Here is a 17890-nt window from a genome sequence, read left to right as displayed (position 1 = left end):
ACTGTTCCTAGAGGTGCGCGCCAGCTTTATAATCTGTAGTCTACCCAACAGACAATCCATTATCTAGGACACTATAGGCTTATCCATCTGCATATCTCTGAGCTAACCCATTAACTTGGATGGATGGATGGATAGTCCTAAGGGGACAGAAAAAAACAAAAACATTCTCAACATGCTACCAGCATTGACCAGATAAGAATAGGCCTACTAAGATAATTGCATCTTACATTCCAATCTTTCTCCAAAAGGCAAACTGCAGATGGTCCAAGTGGTCCTGTAGAGTCCAGGAACATCTTCCTGATGGCCATTATGAAGAGGGACATAAGGGGCACTGGAACATGGTCACTAAGTAGAGCTGCATGCTTTCTTTAGAAATCGAACAATACAGGATGCTGTCCACACCACTCTTTTCCTACTACTACTCTCAAATATCTTGGCAGTTCCTGTTTACTAGGTCAAAGTTTTTGACTTCTTCAAACATGTACAGTAAATATTAGAGTATAAAGCATTCTCTATTTCCCTGCCTATATATTTTAGTTCACCTTTATGGCTCATTATATACTTCATGTCATCTTTTTACTATTCTGGCCTTATTTCTCTCAAACTGCATTTTAGATTTACTAAAAATTTTTTAACCATTGCTATCATAAGCCCTATGGATATAACTAATTCTTTTTTCTAAATACCTCACACAGATGTTTTTTCCTTTACAATTTCTTTTCTTACTTTATTTGTCCACTGTGGGGTTTTACTCGTATCCCTACTGGACCTAAATTTTAGGATAAATTTGTTCTGCATTATGTGCAAAACATCTCCTCAACACGCTTCACACTGAAAAGCCTTTCCCAATTTATTTTACTCAGGTTTACCTATATTAGTTCAAACATTTCTCAATCAAATTTAAACGTAAAAAAGTTTTAGGTTTGTGAATATGCACTCTGCCAAAACACAGAAAAATGTATTATATTATGGTCACTAGATCCTAACGGTTCAATCACATCAATCTCTTGAATCCTATCCTGGGGCCTCATGCATAACGCTGTGCGTAGAATTCACACTATAACATAGTGTACGCACAAAAGCGGAAATGTTCGTACGTACAAAAAATCCAGATGCATAAATCTGTGCGAACGCCGACTTATACGTTCCTCCGCTCCATAAATCCCGGTCAGCATTAAACGTAACGCACGTGCACACGCCTGCTTTTCCACCCCAACTCCTCCCAGAATAACGCCTCTTTGAATATGCAAATCAATATAAATAGCCCTTAAGCTCAGCCTTCTGTGAAAAGACAATGGCAAAAGCACGGCGGAAAATAGATGAATTTCAGTGAATACCAAGTGGAGGCAAGGAAAAACGTACTATTTGTTGGTTGATTGATTGACAAAGTGTCGGAGAAACTCGAAAGCTTTGTTTTGTATTTGATCTTCTATGTGCTCTGTGTGTGTGTGAATCACTACGTGCTTCCGTGCTTTCTCTTCCTCCGACACGACACAGAATCTATTACATTTGTAATATTACAGCTCTCTGAATAATTAAAATACTGAGATGTAAATGTGATATCATTTTCATGATGATAGGAGTAAAAGCATGTTATTCAACTTGGGAACAGGGTGGCACAGTGATTGTTCCTGCCTCACGCAAGATGCTTGCTTTGCCATGCGCAACCTTGGATAAAACTTATTGCAGCAGTACTGCCTCATTCAAACGTACAAACCTCCAATTCCTGTCCTTTCTTTTCTTTCTCCAAATATCCAATCACCACACAATCAGCTCTGAGATAGATGTTAAGCCATCTGTAAGCTTAGAATGCAGATTCTTCAAATCTTTTAAGGAACATTGAAATATCTTCGTAGTACATGTTTAATCATTCTATCCATCTGTCTTTCCAGTGTCGCACCAGCCACAAGAATACAGTGCGAGGCAGGAACAATCTGTGAACGCTGCGGCACCGTGTCCTCACATGTTTAATTATTAACAATATAGATTATTTAAATGAAGTTAAACTTTTATCTGTATAATGTAATAAACATATTTTGATGCCTTTCATCTTAAAAATTATATCGTCATCATATGAAAATATGTGCTTTATAAAGTGGCACAGGTTGTGCAATATTATAACTATCGCAAGTTTACAGTGAATTGTACTTATAAGTACAAATCATTCTTCAAGAAGCACTTTATGGACCGATTGAGTGCGTTTAGCGTTCTTGGGATGAAACCGTTTCTGAACCGCAAGGAAAGGCTCTGAAGCGTTTGCCATATGAGAGCAGTTCAAAAGGCAGCATGGCTGAGGCAGCATGGGCTTGATGCTGTATCCAGATAATTCTTTCCAATCAGCTGCCGAGCTGTGACTCCCCACTCAGATACAGTGGTATTAATACTCCGAGTGGTGCAGTAAGAGTAATATGGAAAAAGATGATCCACTGTGGCAACCCTTAACGGGAGCAGTTGACAGAAGAAAAAGAAGGTGCAGTGATAGTAACAACGCTAAAGCAGCTATGGTATTTAGAATACTTTGGCTATTCTCTGGACCATTATATTGTTACAGGTTAATTACAAGATGCCTTAAACTAATAAACAATATGCAGTTAGTTTCAGTATATATGATAAAGCCGCGTCGGGGATGTGGATCTAAAAAAGAATGGGTAACCACACAGGAACAGTAGCACTGCTTTGACGCTGGGTGCAGCCAGTTCGCAAAACTGAGAGGAGAACTTGCGTATGCCAGGGGTGGAGCAACCGTGAAAATGTGCATGGCTTTACACCAAGTTTAGGTTTTATACATCGCAACGTTTTTGTGCGTACTCAACATTTATACATGAAGCCCCTGATTAATACACAATTTTAAATCTAAACAGGCTTCTCCCCTTTGTTATTGCTTTAACAAAACATGCTAAAAAAAATAGTCAATGACTAAAAACTACTTTGTTTGTGCTCTGCTTTGTATATGGCTAGCCCAGTTAAAATTTGGATGACTAAAGTTGTTTTTCTAATTTGTACTATCATTTGTACTAAAATCTTGCATCACCCCAGTTCCAAAGGTATCACGCCCTAGTGAGCTGAATGACTTCCGGCCTGTCGCTCTGACGTCACATGTGATGAAGACCATGGAGCGGCAGCTGCTTCACCACCTGAGGCCATAGGTCCGCCACGCCCTCGACTCTCTGCAGTTCGCAGGAGAAGGTGGAAGCGGAGAATGCCATCATCTAAATGCTACACCGATCCCTCTCCCACTTAGACAGAGGCAGTGGTGCTGTAAGAATTATGTTTCTGGACTTCTCCAGCACCTTCAACACCACCCAACCTCTGCTCTTAGGGACAAGCTGACAGAGATGGGAGCAGATTCATACCTGGTGGCATGGATAGTGAACTCTCTTACAGACAGACCTCAGTATGTGCGTCTCAGGAACTGCAGGTCTGACACTGTGGTCAGCAAAACAGGAGCGCCGCAGGGGACTGTACTTTCTCTGGTCCTGTTCAGCCTATATACATCGGACTTCCAATACAACTCAGAGTCCTGCCACATGCAAAAGTTCGCCGATGACAGTGCTATCATGGGCTGCATCAGGAGCGGGCAGGAGGAGGAGTATAGGAGCATAATCAAAGACTTTGTTAAATGGTGCGACTCAAACCACTTACACCTGAACACCAGCAAAACCAAGGAGCTGGTGGTGGATTTTAGGAGACCCAGGCCCATCCTGGACCCCTTGATTATCAGAGGTGACTGTGTGCAGAGGGTGCAGACCTATAAATACCTGTGACTGCAGCTGGTTGATAAGTTGGACTGGACTGCCAATACTGATGCTCTGTGCAAGAGAGGACAGAGCTGACTATACTTCATTAGAAAGCTGGCGTCCTTCAACATCTGCAATAAGATTCTACAGATGTTCTATCAGACGGTTGTGGCGAGTGCCCTCTTCTACGCAATGGTGTGCTGGGGAGGCAGCATAAAGAAGAAGGATGCCTCACGCCTGGACAAACTGGTGAGGAAGGCAGGCTCTATTGTAGGCATACAATACATGGACAGTGGCAGAGCGGCGGGCGCTGAGCAGTCTCCTGTCAATCATGGAGAATCCACTGCATCCACTAAACAGTATCATCTACAGACAGAGGAGCAGCTTCAGCGACAGACTGCTGTCACTGCCCTGCTCCACTGACAGACTGAGAAAATCATTCCTCCCCCACACTATGCAACTCTTCAGTTCCACCCGGGGGGGTAAACATTAACATTATACAATGTTATTAAATTCTTTCACCAGGATAGATTTACCTGACTTACATAGAATAATCTCTCAACTGAAACCCTCCACCTGCATCCTTGACCCAATACCAACAAGGTTTTTCAAAGAAGTATCGGGCATGCTAATTGATAATATTCCTGACATAGTAAACTCGTCATTAGATACGGGGGTCTTCCCAGCCTGTCTTAAGACTGCTGTAGTTAAACCCCTACTCAAGAAAAATACTCTTGACCCCTCTGCTTTTGAAAATTTTAGACCCATCTCTAACCTGCCCTTAAGTAAAATTCTAGAGAAGGCAGTCATTATGCAGTTAAATGACCATCTCAATAAACATGCTATTCTTGATAAATTTCAGTCAGGTTTTAGAACAAATCACAGCACAGAAACTGCACTCATTAAAGTAGTAAATGATTTGCGGGTAAATGCAGACAGAGGCCATTTATCTGTTCTCATCCTCTTAGATCTGAGTGCCGCATTTGACACCATTGATCACAATATTCTTAGAAATCGCCTTAGTCAATGGGTGGGCCTCTCTGGCAGTGTCTTAAATTGATTTGAATCCTACCTGGCAGGGAGAAAATTATTTGTGAGTTGTGGTAATCACATCTGAAAGACACATGATATTCTATATGGTGCTCCACAAGGCTCTATCCTGGGTCCGCTGCTCTTCTCAATCTATATGCTTCCGTTAGTTCAGATTATCTCAGGTTACAACGTGAGCTACCACAGCTATGCTGATGACACACAGCTGTACTTATCAATAGCACCTGATGACACTGACTCTCTCGATTCACTATTACAATGTCTTACTGGTATTTCTGAATGGATGAATAGTAATTTTCTCAAACTAAATAAAGAGAAAACTGAAATTTTAGTAATTGGCAATAATGGATTCAATGAGGTTATCAGAAATAAACTTGATGCATTAGGATTAAAAGTTAAGACGGAAGTAAAAAACTTAGGGGTAACTGTTGACTGTAATCTGAATTTTAAATCGCATATTCATCAGACCACTAGGACGCTGAGAAATTAATTCACGCTTTTGTTTTCAGTCGACTAGATTACTGTAACGCACTCCTCTCAGGACTACCCAAAAAAGACATAAATCATTTGCAACAAGTGCAGAATGCAGCTGCTAGAATCCTAACTAGGAAAAGAAAATCCGAACACATCTCTCCAGTTTTGATGTCACTACACTGGTTACCTGTGTCATTCAGGATTGACTTTAAAATTCTGCTTATGGTTTATAAAGCCTTAAATCTTACTCCATTATATATCGGAATGTCTGACACCCTATATTCCAAATCGTAACCTTAGATCCTCAAATGAGTGTCTCCTTAGAATTCCAAAAGCTAAACTTATGCACCTAAAATCTGGAATAACCTGCCAATAGGAATTCGCCAGGCTGATACAGTGGAGCACTTTAAAAAAACTGCTGAAAACACATTACTTTAACATGGCTTTCTCCTAACTTCACTTTAACTTAATCCTGATACTCTGTATGTTCAATTCATCATAATAACTATTCATAGTGGCTCTAAAATCCATACTGACCCCAACTCTCTCTTCTGTTTTATTTTTCCGTTTCTTGTGGTGGCGGCCTGCGCCACCACCACCTACTCAAAGCATTATGATGCTCCAATATTGATGGACTGAAAGCCAGAAGTCTACGTGACCATCATCATCAAGTTCTTCCATGAGAACCCTAAATACAAAGAGGACTGTTTCACTTATGTTAGGTAGATTGCCCAGAGGGGACTGGGCAGTCTCATAGTCTGGAATCCCTACAGATTTTAATTTTTTTTCTCCAGCCGTCTGGAGTTTTTTTGTTTTTTCTGTCCACCCTGGCCATCGGACCTTACTTATTCTATGTTAATTAATGTTGACTTATTTTTACTTTTTACTGTGTCTTCTATTTTGATATTCTCCATTTTGTAAAGCACTTTGAGCTACATTTTTTTGTATGAAAATGTGCTATATAAATGTTGTTGTTGTTACTGTCTGTTTTACCTGCATTTTTATCACTCTAATTTAATATTGTTTTTTTATCAGTATGCTGCTGCTGGAGTATCTGAATTTCTCCTTGGGATTAATAAAGTATCTATCTATCTAAAAATGCTTTTACTGTAAACAGCACTACTCTTTCAAAAAGAAAGTGATATAAATAAACAAAGGGAAAAACAAAATACAAATTCAGTCCAGTACCATTTGCTGTTGTTGCATTAGGTACATGTCCTACTATTTTCAAATTTGTATAACTACCGTCTAAGATCTTAAATTTTTTTCTCTTGCTTTTAACCAGATTTGTTATTGCTGATAAAATTGTAGTATTATTATATATGCAGTACTTTTGCAGTAGTAAACTGTACAAAAAATGAAAGGAATACTTACAGTGCATCCGGAAAGTATTCACAGCGCATCACTTTTTCCACATTTTGTTATGTTACAGCCTTAATCCTTATTCATTTTTTTCCTCAGAATTCTACACACAACACCCCATAATAACAACGCTGAAAAAGTTTACTTGAGGTTTTTGCAAATTTATTAAAAATAAAAAAACTGAGAAAGCACATGTACATAAGTATTCACAGCCCTTGCCATGAAGCTCAAATTTGAGCTCAGGTGCATCCTGTTTCCCCTGATCATCCTTGAGATGTTTCTGCAGCTTAATTGAGGTCCACCTGTGGTAAATTCAGTTGATTGGACATGATTTGGAAAGGCACACACCTGTCTATACAAGGTCCCACAGATGACAGTTCATGTCAGAGCACAAACCAAGCATGAAGTCAAAGGAATTGTCTGTAGACCTCCGAGACAGGATTGTCTCAAGGCACAAATCTGGGGAAGGTTACAGAAATATTTCTGCTGCTTTGAAGGTCCCAATGAGCACAGTGGCCTCCATCATCCATAAGTGGAAGAAGTTTGAAACCACCAGGACTCTTCCAAGAGCTGGCCGGCCATCTAAACTGAGCTATCGGGGGAGAAGGGCCTTAGTCAGGGAGGTGACCAAGAATCCGAAGGTCACTCTGTCAGAGCTCCAGAGGTCCTCTGTGGAGAGAGGAGAACCTTCCAGAAGGACAACCATCTCTGCAGCAATCCACCAATCAGGCCCATATAGTAGAGTGGCCAGACGGAAACCACTCCTTAGTAAAAGACACATGGCAGCCCACCTGGAGTTTGCCAAAAGGCACCTGAAGGACTCTCAGACCATGAGAAACAAAATTCTCTTGTCTGATGAGACAAAGATTGAACTCTTTGGTGTGAATGCCAGATGTCACGTTTGGAGGAAACCAGGTACTGCTCATCACCAGGCCAAAACCATCCCTACAGTGAAGCATGGTGGTGCCAGCATCATGCTGTGGGGATGTTTTTCAGCGGCAGGAACTGGGAGACTAGTCAGGATAAAGAGAAAGATGACTGCAGCAATGTACAGAGACATCCTGGATGAAAACCTGCTCTGGAGAGATCTTAAAATGGCTGTGCAACGACACTTCCCATCCAACCTGATGGAGCTTGAGAGGTGCTGCAAAGAGGAATGGGCGAAACTGGCCAATGATAGGTGTGCCAAGTTTCTGGCATCATATTCAAAAAGACTTGAGGATATAATTGCTGCCAAAGGTGCATCGACATAGTATTGAGCAAAGGTTGTGAATAACATGTGATTTCTCAGTTTTTTTTTATTTTTAATAAATTTGCAAAAACCTCAAGTAAACTTTTTTCACGTTGTCATTATGGGGTGTTGTGTGTAGAACTCTGAGGAAAAAAATGAATTTAATCCATTTTGGAATAATGCTGTAACTTGAAATGTGGAAAAAGTGATGCACTGTAAATCACACATCAGATCTCAAAGAATGAAATATTCAAATGAAAAATCTTCACTGAGTAATACTGTGTAATTCATTGAGAACAAAATGATTTAATAATGGTCAATGGAAACCAAATATCACCAACCCACTGAGAGCTAGATTCAACATCACAACAAAAATACAAGTCAAAAATTGAAATCATAGGCTGATCCAACTTGGGTGAATTTTATCACGGCAACTCAAAGTGATTCTGTAGCGTGTATGGCCACCAGGTGCCTGTATGCACTTCCGACAATGTATCGGCATGTTCCTGAAGATACCTGGATGGTATCCGGATTTGGGGGGGCTACTTCTCCCAGACTTGGATCAGGACATGGCTTCTGGAAACTCTGAGATGCTACTTGGCAGCGTGGCATGCACCAATACATAACAGTGTGAACTGGGGGACATGCGAGACAGTCAATCGCATCAAGACCTTCACCATCCAGGAACTGCCTACACACTCTGGCAACATGAGGCCGGCCATTTTCCTGCACCAGGAGGAACCCAGGGCTGTGAGCACAGGTTGTTGTGCCCTCATGCAGACCATTTCTGGCAGCTGGTCAGAAACATGCAAATGATTAGCCAGCAGGATGTCATTCTGTAAGGCTCCAGCATTGCTCCTCCTGTTCCTCCTCACACAAAGGAGAAGATACCAGTCCTGTTGTCATGTTGATGTTCTCCTACTCCCCTGTCCAGCTCTCCTCATGAAACATCCTGTATCTCCTCCATGCTCTCGAGATGAAGGTGAGAGACACAAGAAACCTTCTTGCAATGGCACTTAAGGATGTCCCATCCTGGAGGAGTGGGATTCCCTGTGCAACCTGAATCGGCTAGCAGTAGTGATAAGGACAATAGCAAAATGCAAAACTAGAGAAGAATCAGTCAGAAGGATAAGGACAATCGTTTGTGGTCACCACCTGCAAAACCATTCCCTTTTTGGGGGTTGTCTTGCTGTTGCCTCTCCGGTGCACCTGTTGTCACTTTCATTTGTACTAAAGCAGGTGAAGTTGATTCACAATTCCTTATGCTTCCTAACTGGACAGATTGATATCCCTGAAGCTTAAATGATTTGGTGTTAAACTGTGATGATTAAGTCTTCCCTTAATTTTTTTGAGCAGCGCATTATGACTTTTTACACACTTTAAAATTTAACAACATAGACAACATTAAAAATTTTAAAGAACCACACCTAGAAAAGTTGTGTAGTTCTTATCAGGAAAATCCTGAGTTTATTACATATAAGGCAGATAAAGCTTTAGCATTAACAAGCAGTTCATATTAAAATGTGTCTACCTACCATCTCTTGTGCAACATCTTCTGGGACATCCCTTTCTAGGTCAAAAGAAAACTCAATGGCTTCATTATCCTTATACTTTCCCTTCAGCTTTTTAATATCTTCTATTCTAAGCCAAAGTTTAATGGCAATCTTTTCTCCATCATCCTCTTCTGCAAGTTCTACACGGACACCAGTCTCTTCCTGAAAGAAGGCGTGATTCAAAAGGTCCTTGATAGCATATCTATAAGAAAACAAATATTATTTCAAGCCCTGTGATAAATAATGAATGGTCATTTGTGAACACTTCTTTAAAAGAAAAAAATTCCACCTTTGCAGGACATTTGCTTAAAATGAGTAAACATATTGAAAGTGTTATTTTCCTTACACATATGAACTACTTCCCTGTTTACAACCAGTTTCTGTCATGCCTCCAATGCTGATAGGTTAAGCTTTGATTAAATGTGAAGATGAACGTAATTAAGATGGTTCAAACAGTGGAAAGATGAATATAACACATCCTGATAATGCTATTGTTTCTTTTCATTCTTCAAACCAATTAATTAAATACACAAACTAAAGCAGCAAGTACCAATCTGTGATATTCAGAGCAAAGAAAATAACATCTGAAAACAAATAAGAACAAAATTTCTGCAATTACATTTTTTAACGAAACCCCTAAATGTGTTAATTTAATCTGGTTAATTTGACCATGCTTCCTTCACATGTTAGCTGAAACTGGAGTGAAGATGCATGGGTCCACAATTTTAAGAACTCTCCATAAAACAGGTCTCTACGACAGGGGAGAAAAAAAAAGAAGTAATTTCTGAAGAAGGTCCACATAAAAGCATGTATAGCATTTGCTACAATGTATGACACAGACTCAGTTAAAATATCGGACTAGGTTTTAGAGTCAGATGAAATTATTTTTATTTGCCATTGTGTATTTGTTCTATGACAGTGTAATATTGCCCAAAGAGTACTTCAGGGGGTGCAGTAACACAGTCTGTTCAAACTGCTTTAAGTTAGAGGGTTTGTAAGTTTGTAAGTAAAGAAGTTGAGACACCTGTGCATAATGTTTGCTTTAATAATTTACTTTAATTGATGCAGAAAATCTGTAGGTTGTAACCTATTAGTTGTTCCCTGGAGAAGGCCCATTTGCAATATTGTGAAATTTTATTCTTATTCAGCTTTTGCCAACGTAAAATTTAAATTTAAACCTCTGGCAGTTTACTGCTTACTTTTTCACTATTTTAGGTCATTCACTGCATTTCAGCTTAATAAATCTGAAGAAAAATTGGAAAAAACAAGGTTTTCTAAAACAATATAAAATTAAATATCAGGACAATTCAGATTAACATTAGAATTACCAAAGCCTACAAAAAAAAAAAAGTAAACTCAGCCCAACTTAAAGACGTTCACACCTCTCTGTCAGCCTACTATCCCACCCATCACCACACAAAGGGCAAAAAGCTCTCCCAGCACAAGCCTTGCTAATCTGGGAGTGAGGTACCTAGAGCTGTAGAGGGTAAATAATATTATATTATTTGGAACACATGCATTTCATGTGTGTTCCGTGTCTAAAAAGATATATGTAAGTGTAAGATGACAGGAAATGCAAGAAATTTTGAACACATACCTAAAAGAAAAACTTTTTTCATGTTTTAATACTAACGTCAAAATTTTGACATTGTGTATAATGTGTGAAGAGTGAAGTACAAATATCAAATAAGCACTTTCACAAAAGGTATGAATATAACAGAATAAGTGCGCTTTTATTCAAGACTACAACCGATGAAAAAGAAATTGGGTTGGTATAGTTTGTTGTTACCACTTCTTTGGTAGTACTGCGGTAAGAACTGCTGACTCGTATTCAAAGGTCGCGGGTTTGAGCCTTCCTGTGCCCCAAAATAAACATTTTGAGTAGTGAGCTCCTCTTATTGTTACTATTATACAATAAAAACATACATCTGATTTGAGTCTGTAACAGCTGGTGTAAATGTATTTTTTTTTTTTATTCAGTTTGATTCTCTCAGTAGCATTTAGGCTCGCTCCAATCTGATACTGCTGTTTTCAAATAAAGACTTGCTATAACTGAAGTGAACACAGATGAGGATGAGGGTTCTACATCACAGAAAGAGTACAGAAGCCCTCCCCACAAGAAATGTCCACTCAAATATAACAACAACGCAGCTGCACCAGGCATAAAAGCGAAACATGGCTCCATTTGGATGCAGCAAGAGGTCCGGGACCATCTTGCCAATCAGTCTGCCCTACACCTGTCCTTCAACGAAACAGCACGGCTTACAAAACATGCCAACATATCATGCAACACCCCGTTTGTGATTATGTTTTGTGATGGTCTTTACATAAGAAACATTTATATATTACTTGTATAAAAGTCATATTGAATGTTATTTACCTTGATTTATTTAGTTATCTTCCTACGGCATAAAGTCACAAGGAGACTGCAGAGCTTCCTGTGTTTGATCTGTACACACACACACACATTATATATATATATATACACACGTGGACAAAATTGTTGGTACCCTTCAGTCAATGAAAGAAAAACTCAAAATGGTCACAGAAATAACTTTAATCTGACAAAAGTAATAATAAATAAAAATTCTATGAAATTTAACTAATAAAAGTCAAGACATTGCTTTTCAACCATGCTTCAACAGAATTAATAAAAAAAAACTCATGAAACAGGCCTGGACAAAAATGATGGTACCCCTAGAAAAGACTGAAAATAATGTGACCAAAGGGACATGTTAATCCAAGGTGTGTCCACTAATTAGCATCACAGGTGTCTACAATCTTGTAATCAGTCAGTGGACCTATATATAGGGCTCCAGGTAGTCACTGTGTTGTTTGGTGACATGGTGTGTACCACACTCAACATGGACCAGAGGAAGCGAAGGAAAGAGTTGTCTCAGGAGATTAGAAAGAAAATTATAGACAAGCATGTCAAAGGTAAAGGCTATAAGACCATCTCAAAGCAGCTTGATGTTCCTGTGACTACAGTTGCACATATTATTCAGAAATTTAAGATCCATGGGACTGTAGCCAACCTCCCTGGACGTGGCCGCAGGAGGAAAATTGATGACAAATCAAAGAGACGGATAATACGAATGGTAACAAAAGAGCCCAGAAAAACTTCTAAAGAGATCCAAGGTGAACTTCAAGCTCAAGGAACATCAGTGTCAGATCGCACCATCCGTCGTTGTTTGAGCCAAAGTGGACTTCATGGGAGACGACCAAGGAGGACACCATTGTTGAAAACAAATCATAAAAACGCCAGACTGGAATTTGCCAAACTACATGTGTACAAGCCACAAAGATTCTGGGAGAATGTCCTATGGACAGATGAGACAAAAATTGAACTTTTTGCCAAGGCACATCAGCTCTATGTTCACAGACGGAAAAATGAAGCATATCAAGAAAAGAACACTGTCCCTTCTGTGAAACATGGAGGAGGCTCTGTTATGTTCTGGGGCTGCTTTGCTGCATCTGGCACAGGGTGTCTTGAATCTGTGCAGGGTACAATGAAATCTCAAGACTATCAAGGGATTCTAGAGAGAAATGTGCTGGCCAGTGTCAGAAAGCTTGGTCTCAGTCGCAGGTCATGGGTCTTGCAACAGGACAATGACCCAAAACACACAGCTAAAAACACCCAAGAATGGCTAAGAGGAAAACATTGGACTATTCTAAAGTGGCCTTCTATGAGCCCTGACCTCAATCCTATTGAGCATCTTTGGAAAGAGCTGAAACATGCCATCTGGAAAAGGCACCCTTCAAACCTGAGACAACTGGAGCAGTTTGCTCATGAGGAGTGGGCCAAAATACCTGCTGAGAAGTGCAGAAGTCTCATTGACAGTTACAGGAATCGTTTGATTGCAGTGATTGCATCAAAAGGTTGTGCAACAAAATATTAAGTTAGGGGTACCATCATTTTTGTCCAGGCCTGTTTCATGAGTTTATTTTTTTAAATAATTCTGTTGAACCATGGTTGAAAATCAATGTCTGACTTTCATTGGTTAAATTTCATAGAATTTTTATTTATTATTACTTTTGTAAGTTATTTCTGTGACCATTTTGAGTTTTTCTTTCATTGACTGAAGGGTACCAACAATTTTGTCCACGTGTGTGTGTATATATACACACTGTATATATAGAATACACATATACATACATACATATACTGTCACAAACATGAACATGTGAGGCAGCTAAAGGGCCTGAATAATGATAGTTCCACACCAGACCAGGGGGTGGCAAGGTGCACTGGCTTTCTCTCTCGATCTCCTGCTGGCCATTCACAGGAAATTTCATCTGTTTCTGGCACCCATGATGACATCACTTCCAGCACCCAAGACAATGTCACTTCCAGTTCTGCATCCCCCAATGAGGCCACTTCCGGTTCCAGCAGCCCAGATGACGTCTCTTCCGGTCTCGGCCTTTAAAGCTGCCATTTTGACAAACTTAAATCAGTACTGTTTTGGACTCTGACTTGCGAACAACACAACTACTTTACCCATTTGCAGCAAGGGCATAATATACGGTTAGCTGCACCAAACCTTTTATGATGTCTACGATTCACTCTTGTGACAGTGGCATAATCGGCAGGATTGAAGAATCCCAGAAGAAAAAGGGACAGGACCTGATGTTAAACAAGGTGAGAAAGTACCGTGGTCAAGTTTCCAGGGTTTCATCCCATAGTTTGAAAAGACCTGATGCAGGCTCTGCTCCTAAAACACATAACCGTGTGAACAAAGAAACACGGGGAGTGTATGTTAGGGGCATACAAAATTGGGCTGGACCCTATGGGGAAAGCAAAAGAGGCTTATTATGCTCTCTCGGAGGAGAGAACTGCTCCCCCCAATAAGGCCAAGGCCTCAGTTAGTCGTGGGGTAACCCCAGACCAGCAGGTGAGGAGATTAAAGGACTGGCTTTTCAAACCAGAGCGGTCAATCCAGCAGCAAACTTGTTCTCTGTGGGGAAAAAAGTAACACGATGGCTAAGGCTGTTGCAGAATAACACTTTAAATATCCTGTAGCAGGTGACCTGCTTCACGTTATTATTATAGCCTGCCAAAAAAATCGCACCCAGCCAGTCTGGGGAATATTTAAAAATATAACTGAGCTCATTGAGATATCCACAGCAGCCTCACAATCTGGGAGGGCAGAACAGCTCTTTAGTGGACACCAGAAGGATTGCGTCCCGAAGTCTTTGGAAGGTGGAGAGAGGAGGGAGTGTTATGTGCACTTAACTAATCCCCTGACGATTTCCTATTCAGAAGTGGTAATTGTAAACAGTATTAAAACTGAGGCTCTCTTTGATTCCAGCAGCAACATTTCCATTGTTGATCGCCGATGTGTACTACTGCAACAATGAGCAAATGTTAAGACCAGTATAACCTGTATATCCATGGGGAAACTCGTGGGTATAGGACTACCACATGTTTCATCAACCATGAAGGAACACTAAAAAAAAAAATTGGTTGTGGCGGTTCTCACGAATCCTCCTTATCTGGTGATGCTGGGGCGTGACTGGTCTAAAAATAATTGCAGTTTAGTACTGCCCACTCCCAAGAACAATTTGGGCCTAATCAGCCGGTGGAGAGAGGTACGCAGGAACACGAAGGAGATGGGGCAGATCCTGATCTGTTACAGGCAGAAGTATCACTTACTATCGTCTCAACAGAGCAGGAGGAAACCCCGCCCAATAAGGTCAAACTGGACCCTCTCTCCAAAGTTTCAATTCCAGTTTAAAGAAACACATGCTTCTTTCAAAAGGGAGCAATGGAAGGATGACTCCCTGAAATCTGCAAAAAATGCAGTCGTACTGGTTGTTGGCCAACGCACTCATCAGTTCATGCCACAGGGTGCTCACTTTGTATTAGAAAATGACCTGTTGTATTGGGTAGTGGAAAATGAGGGGGATGCACGAAACCTGTTGTTAATTTCGCAAACCTACCAGCGGCATGTTTGTGAATTGGCTCACGCCATCCCCCTAGGTGGCCATTTAGGCACTGAGAAAACTTTAAAGCATATTAAGCTCCAATTTGATTAGCTGGGAATTAATGAGGAGGTTTACCGAGTGTCAATTATGGCAAATTCTTACAAGGGACTGAGCTCCTCTCATTCCCCTTCCCCTGATTGATGTTCCCTTTGAAACAATTGGGGTCGATATAGTATGACACCTAGAACCCTCAGCCCAAGGACATAAATATATATTAGTTCTCGTGGATTATGTCACCTGATATCCTGAAACTGTTCCTTTGTGCTCTGCCACTTCTAAAGCTATCGCATGGGAATTGTACTGTACTGTGGTTTTATTGCTGTGTGTAATAAATTTGCAGTACACAATAAAACAAAAAGCTAAGTTTTAAAACAATAAAATGATAACCAACTTAATATAAAACTAATTTTTATTTGAATGCATGTAGGTAATGTGTTAAATAAAATGAACAACTATATTAATGTGTATTTTAGAGATGGTAGTACTAAAGAAGGGCAGCTCTTTTCAGTATTGTTTTTAATAATCACTGGTTCACTAATAATAATCAGTTATTTTCAAATTATAGAATACTAGCAAAATACCCGCGCTTCGCAGCGGCAAAGTACTGCTTTAAAATTTTTAAGAAGAAAAAAACCTTTTTAAACTGAGGGAAAATATTCCAATAATTATTTGTTAAGGATCTCTTTGTATACCACATTGTGAGTTCGGCCCTCCGGTTGTAATATGACCAAGCTGTGCGCTGAGCTTGCACTTGAGCATGCAACGTACAGTTGGCCATGTGAAAAGTAATCTTGCTTCATATCTCACAGATTGGATTGCTGCTGTCATAATCAGTTTGAGTTTCATGGTTTGTTTCAATTACAACAGTAATTGACATTCGGCATCTGTCAAGCGTTGTAAGTATATAACCGGTTTCATTGATAACTTCACATACAGCTTTTAAGAGTTTAAACATTCATAAACATCAAAGTGTCCACTACTGAAATCGTCACCTGTCAATCTAAGATGTTTAAGAGGCATTGGCGGCTGTCCAAAGGTGTAAAATATTTGGCCATTTCGGTACACTTGAAAGCGACAACCGAACAATTCAGCGGCAGCCATCAACTCACATGCAGAACCATAGGTGAAGGGCTTAAGCATTTCACTCTTCTAGTGCTCCTGTGTAGTATAATTATCTCCTGTACCATCATCAGTCCACACCTTGAACCTGTCCCAGTCATTCAATACATAAGACACAATGTTCCTCCGGATATCAAGAGTGAGCCTGATATGGCCGTGCAATATGTAACAAAGAGAATGGAAAAGGTAGGTGCCATCTCCGGGCATGGAAACCACTCAGTAAGTGACAGTTCTTTGATCGATGGTGATCACCTCAATAGACATGTTAATGGGGGTACGGTTGGAACGACAAAGGAAATGGGTACCTGAACAATGTAAAGTAAGTCTAAAATACCTACAGAATAACTATAATCTTAATAAACGAACAATAAAACAGTGGAGAAGCCGTGGATTAAATAAAAAGGTTGCAGTTATCAGCAGGGAGACGTGGATCCCGTGGCGAAGCAAGGAAGGGAATGTAGAGACCGGAGCGATGGACAGCCTTATATAGGCAGGCAGCCGACAACGTGGGAGGCGTTGGGATGGGGGACCGAACACCGCCTCACACGGTGACCGAGCTGCAGGCTGTGGACGTATATATGTACGTAAGTTGGATTCAGTTAGCGTTGGGAACCCGCGTACCAAATTTCTTGAAGATGGCCCCATAAGTAACAAAAACTGTTGGAAAGTTCAATATGGCGGCCGACAGTGGTGTCATATCACCAAAATAACTAAGTACATTGGTTTTGGTTAGCGCAGGGAAGCCGCCAACCAAATTTCGTGAAGATGGGGCCATAAATAAGAAAGTTTAACATGGCAGACATTGTCGACCGTTATGACCGTTACGCGAAGAAATTCGAAATGAAACCTGCTTAACTTTTGTAAGTAAGCTGTAAGGAATAAGCCTGCTAAATTTCAGCCTTCTACCTACATGGGAAGTTGGAGAATTAGTGACGATGGAAAGTTCAATATGGCGGCCGACACTGGCGTCATACCACCGAAATAAGTACTTACACCGGTTTCGGTTAGCACAGGGAAGCCGCCTATCAAATTTTGTGAAGATGGGGTCAGCCTTCTACCTACACGGGAAGTTGGTAAATTAGTGACGTTGGAAAGTTCAATATGGTGGCCGACAGTGGTGTCATACCACAGAAATAAGTACGTACATTGGTTTCGGTTAACGCAGGGAAGCCGCCTACCAAATCTCGTGAAGATGGGGTCATAAATAAGAAAGTTCGACATGGCGGACGTTGTCGACTGTTCCTGTAGAATTTCGAAATGAAACCTGCTTAACTTTTGTAAGTAAGCTGTAAGGAATGAGCCTGCCAAATTTCAGACTTCTACCTACACGGGAAGTTGGAGAATTAGTGAGTGAGTGAGTGAGTCAATGAGGGCTTTGC

The 17890-nt window shown here is 40.4% G+C and overlaps 1 protein-coding gene across 6 annotated transcripts in view; it reads right to left on the bottom strand.

Moving 5' to 3' along the window:
- The window catches only part of LOC120539703 (serine/threonine-protein kinase WNK1-like), a 332709-nt gene that overhangs the window by 183109 nt on the left and 131710 nt on the right, over positions 1–17890 (bottom strand). For all 6 annotated transcript variants that reach the window (XM_039770078.1, XM_039770079.1, XM_039770080.1 and 3 more), the window contains exon 7: positions 9390–9609. In XM_039770078.1, the coding sequence (XP_039626012.1) occupies positions 9390–9609 (220 nt within the window). The remainder of the gene's footprint in view (positions 1–9389; positions 9610–17890) is intronic.

The sequence above is a fragment of the Polypterus senegalus genome, chromosome 11 (assembly GCF_016835505.1).
Source record: "Polypterus senegalus isolate Bchr_013 chromosome 11, ASM1683550v1, whole genome shotgun sequence".
Taxonomy (NCBI): domain Eukaryota; kingdom Metazoa; phylum Chordata; class Cladistia; order Polypteriformes; family Polypteridae; genus Polypterus; species Polypterus senegalus.
The sequence above is the reverse complement of the archived record's forward strand: the minus strand, read 5'-3'. Positions and strand labels throughout refer to the sequence as shown.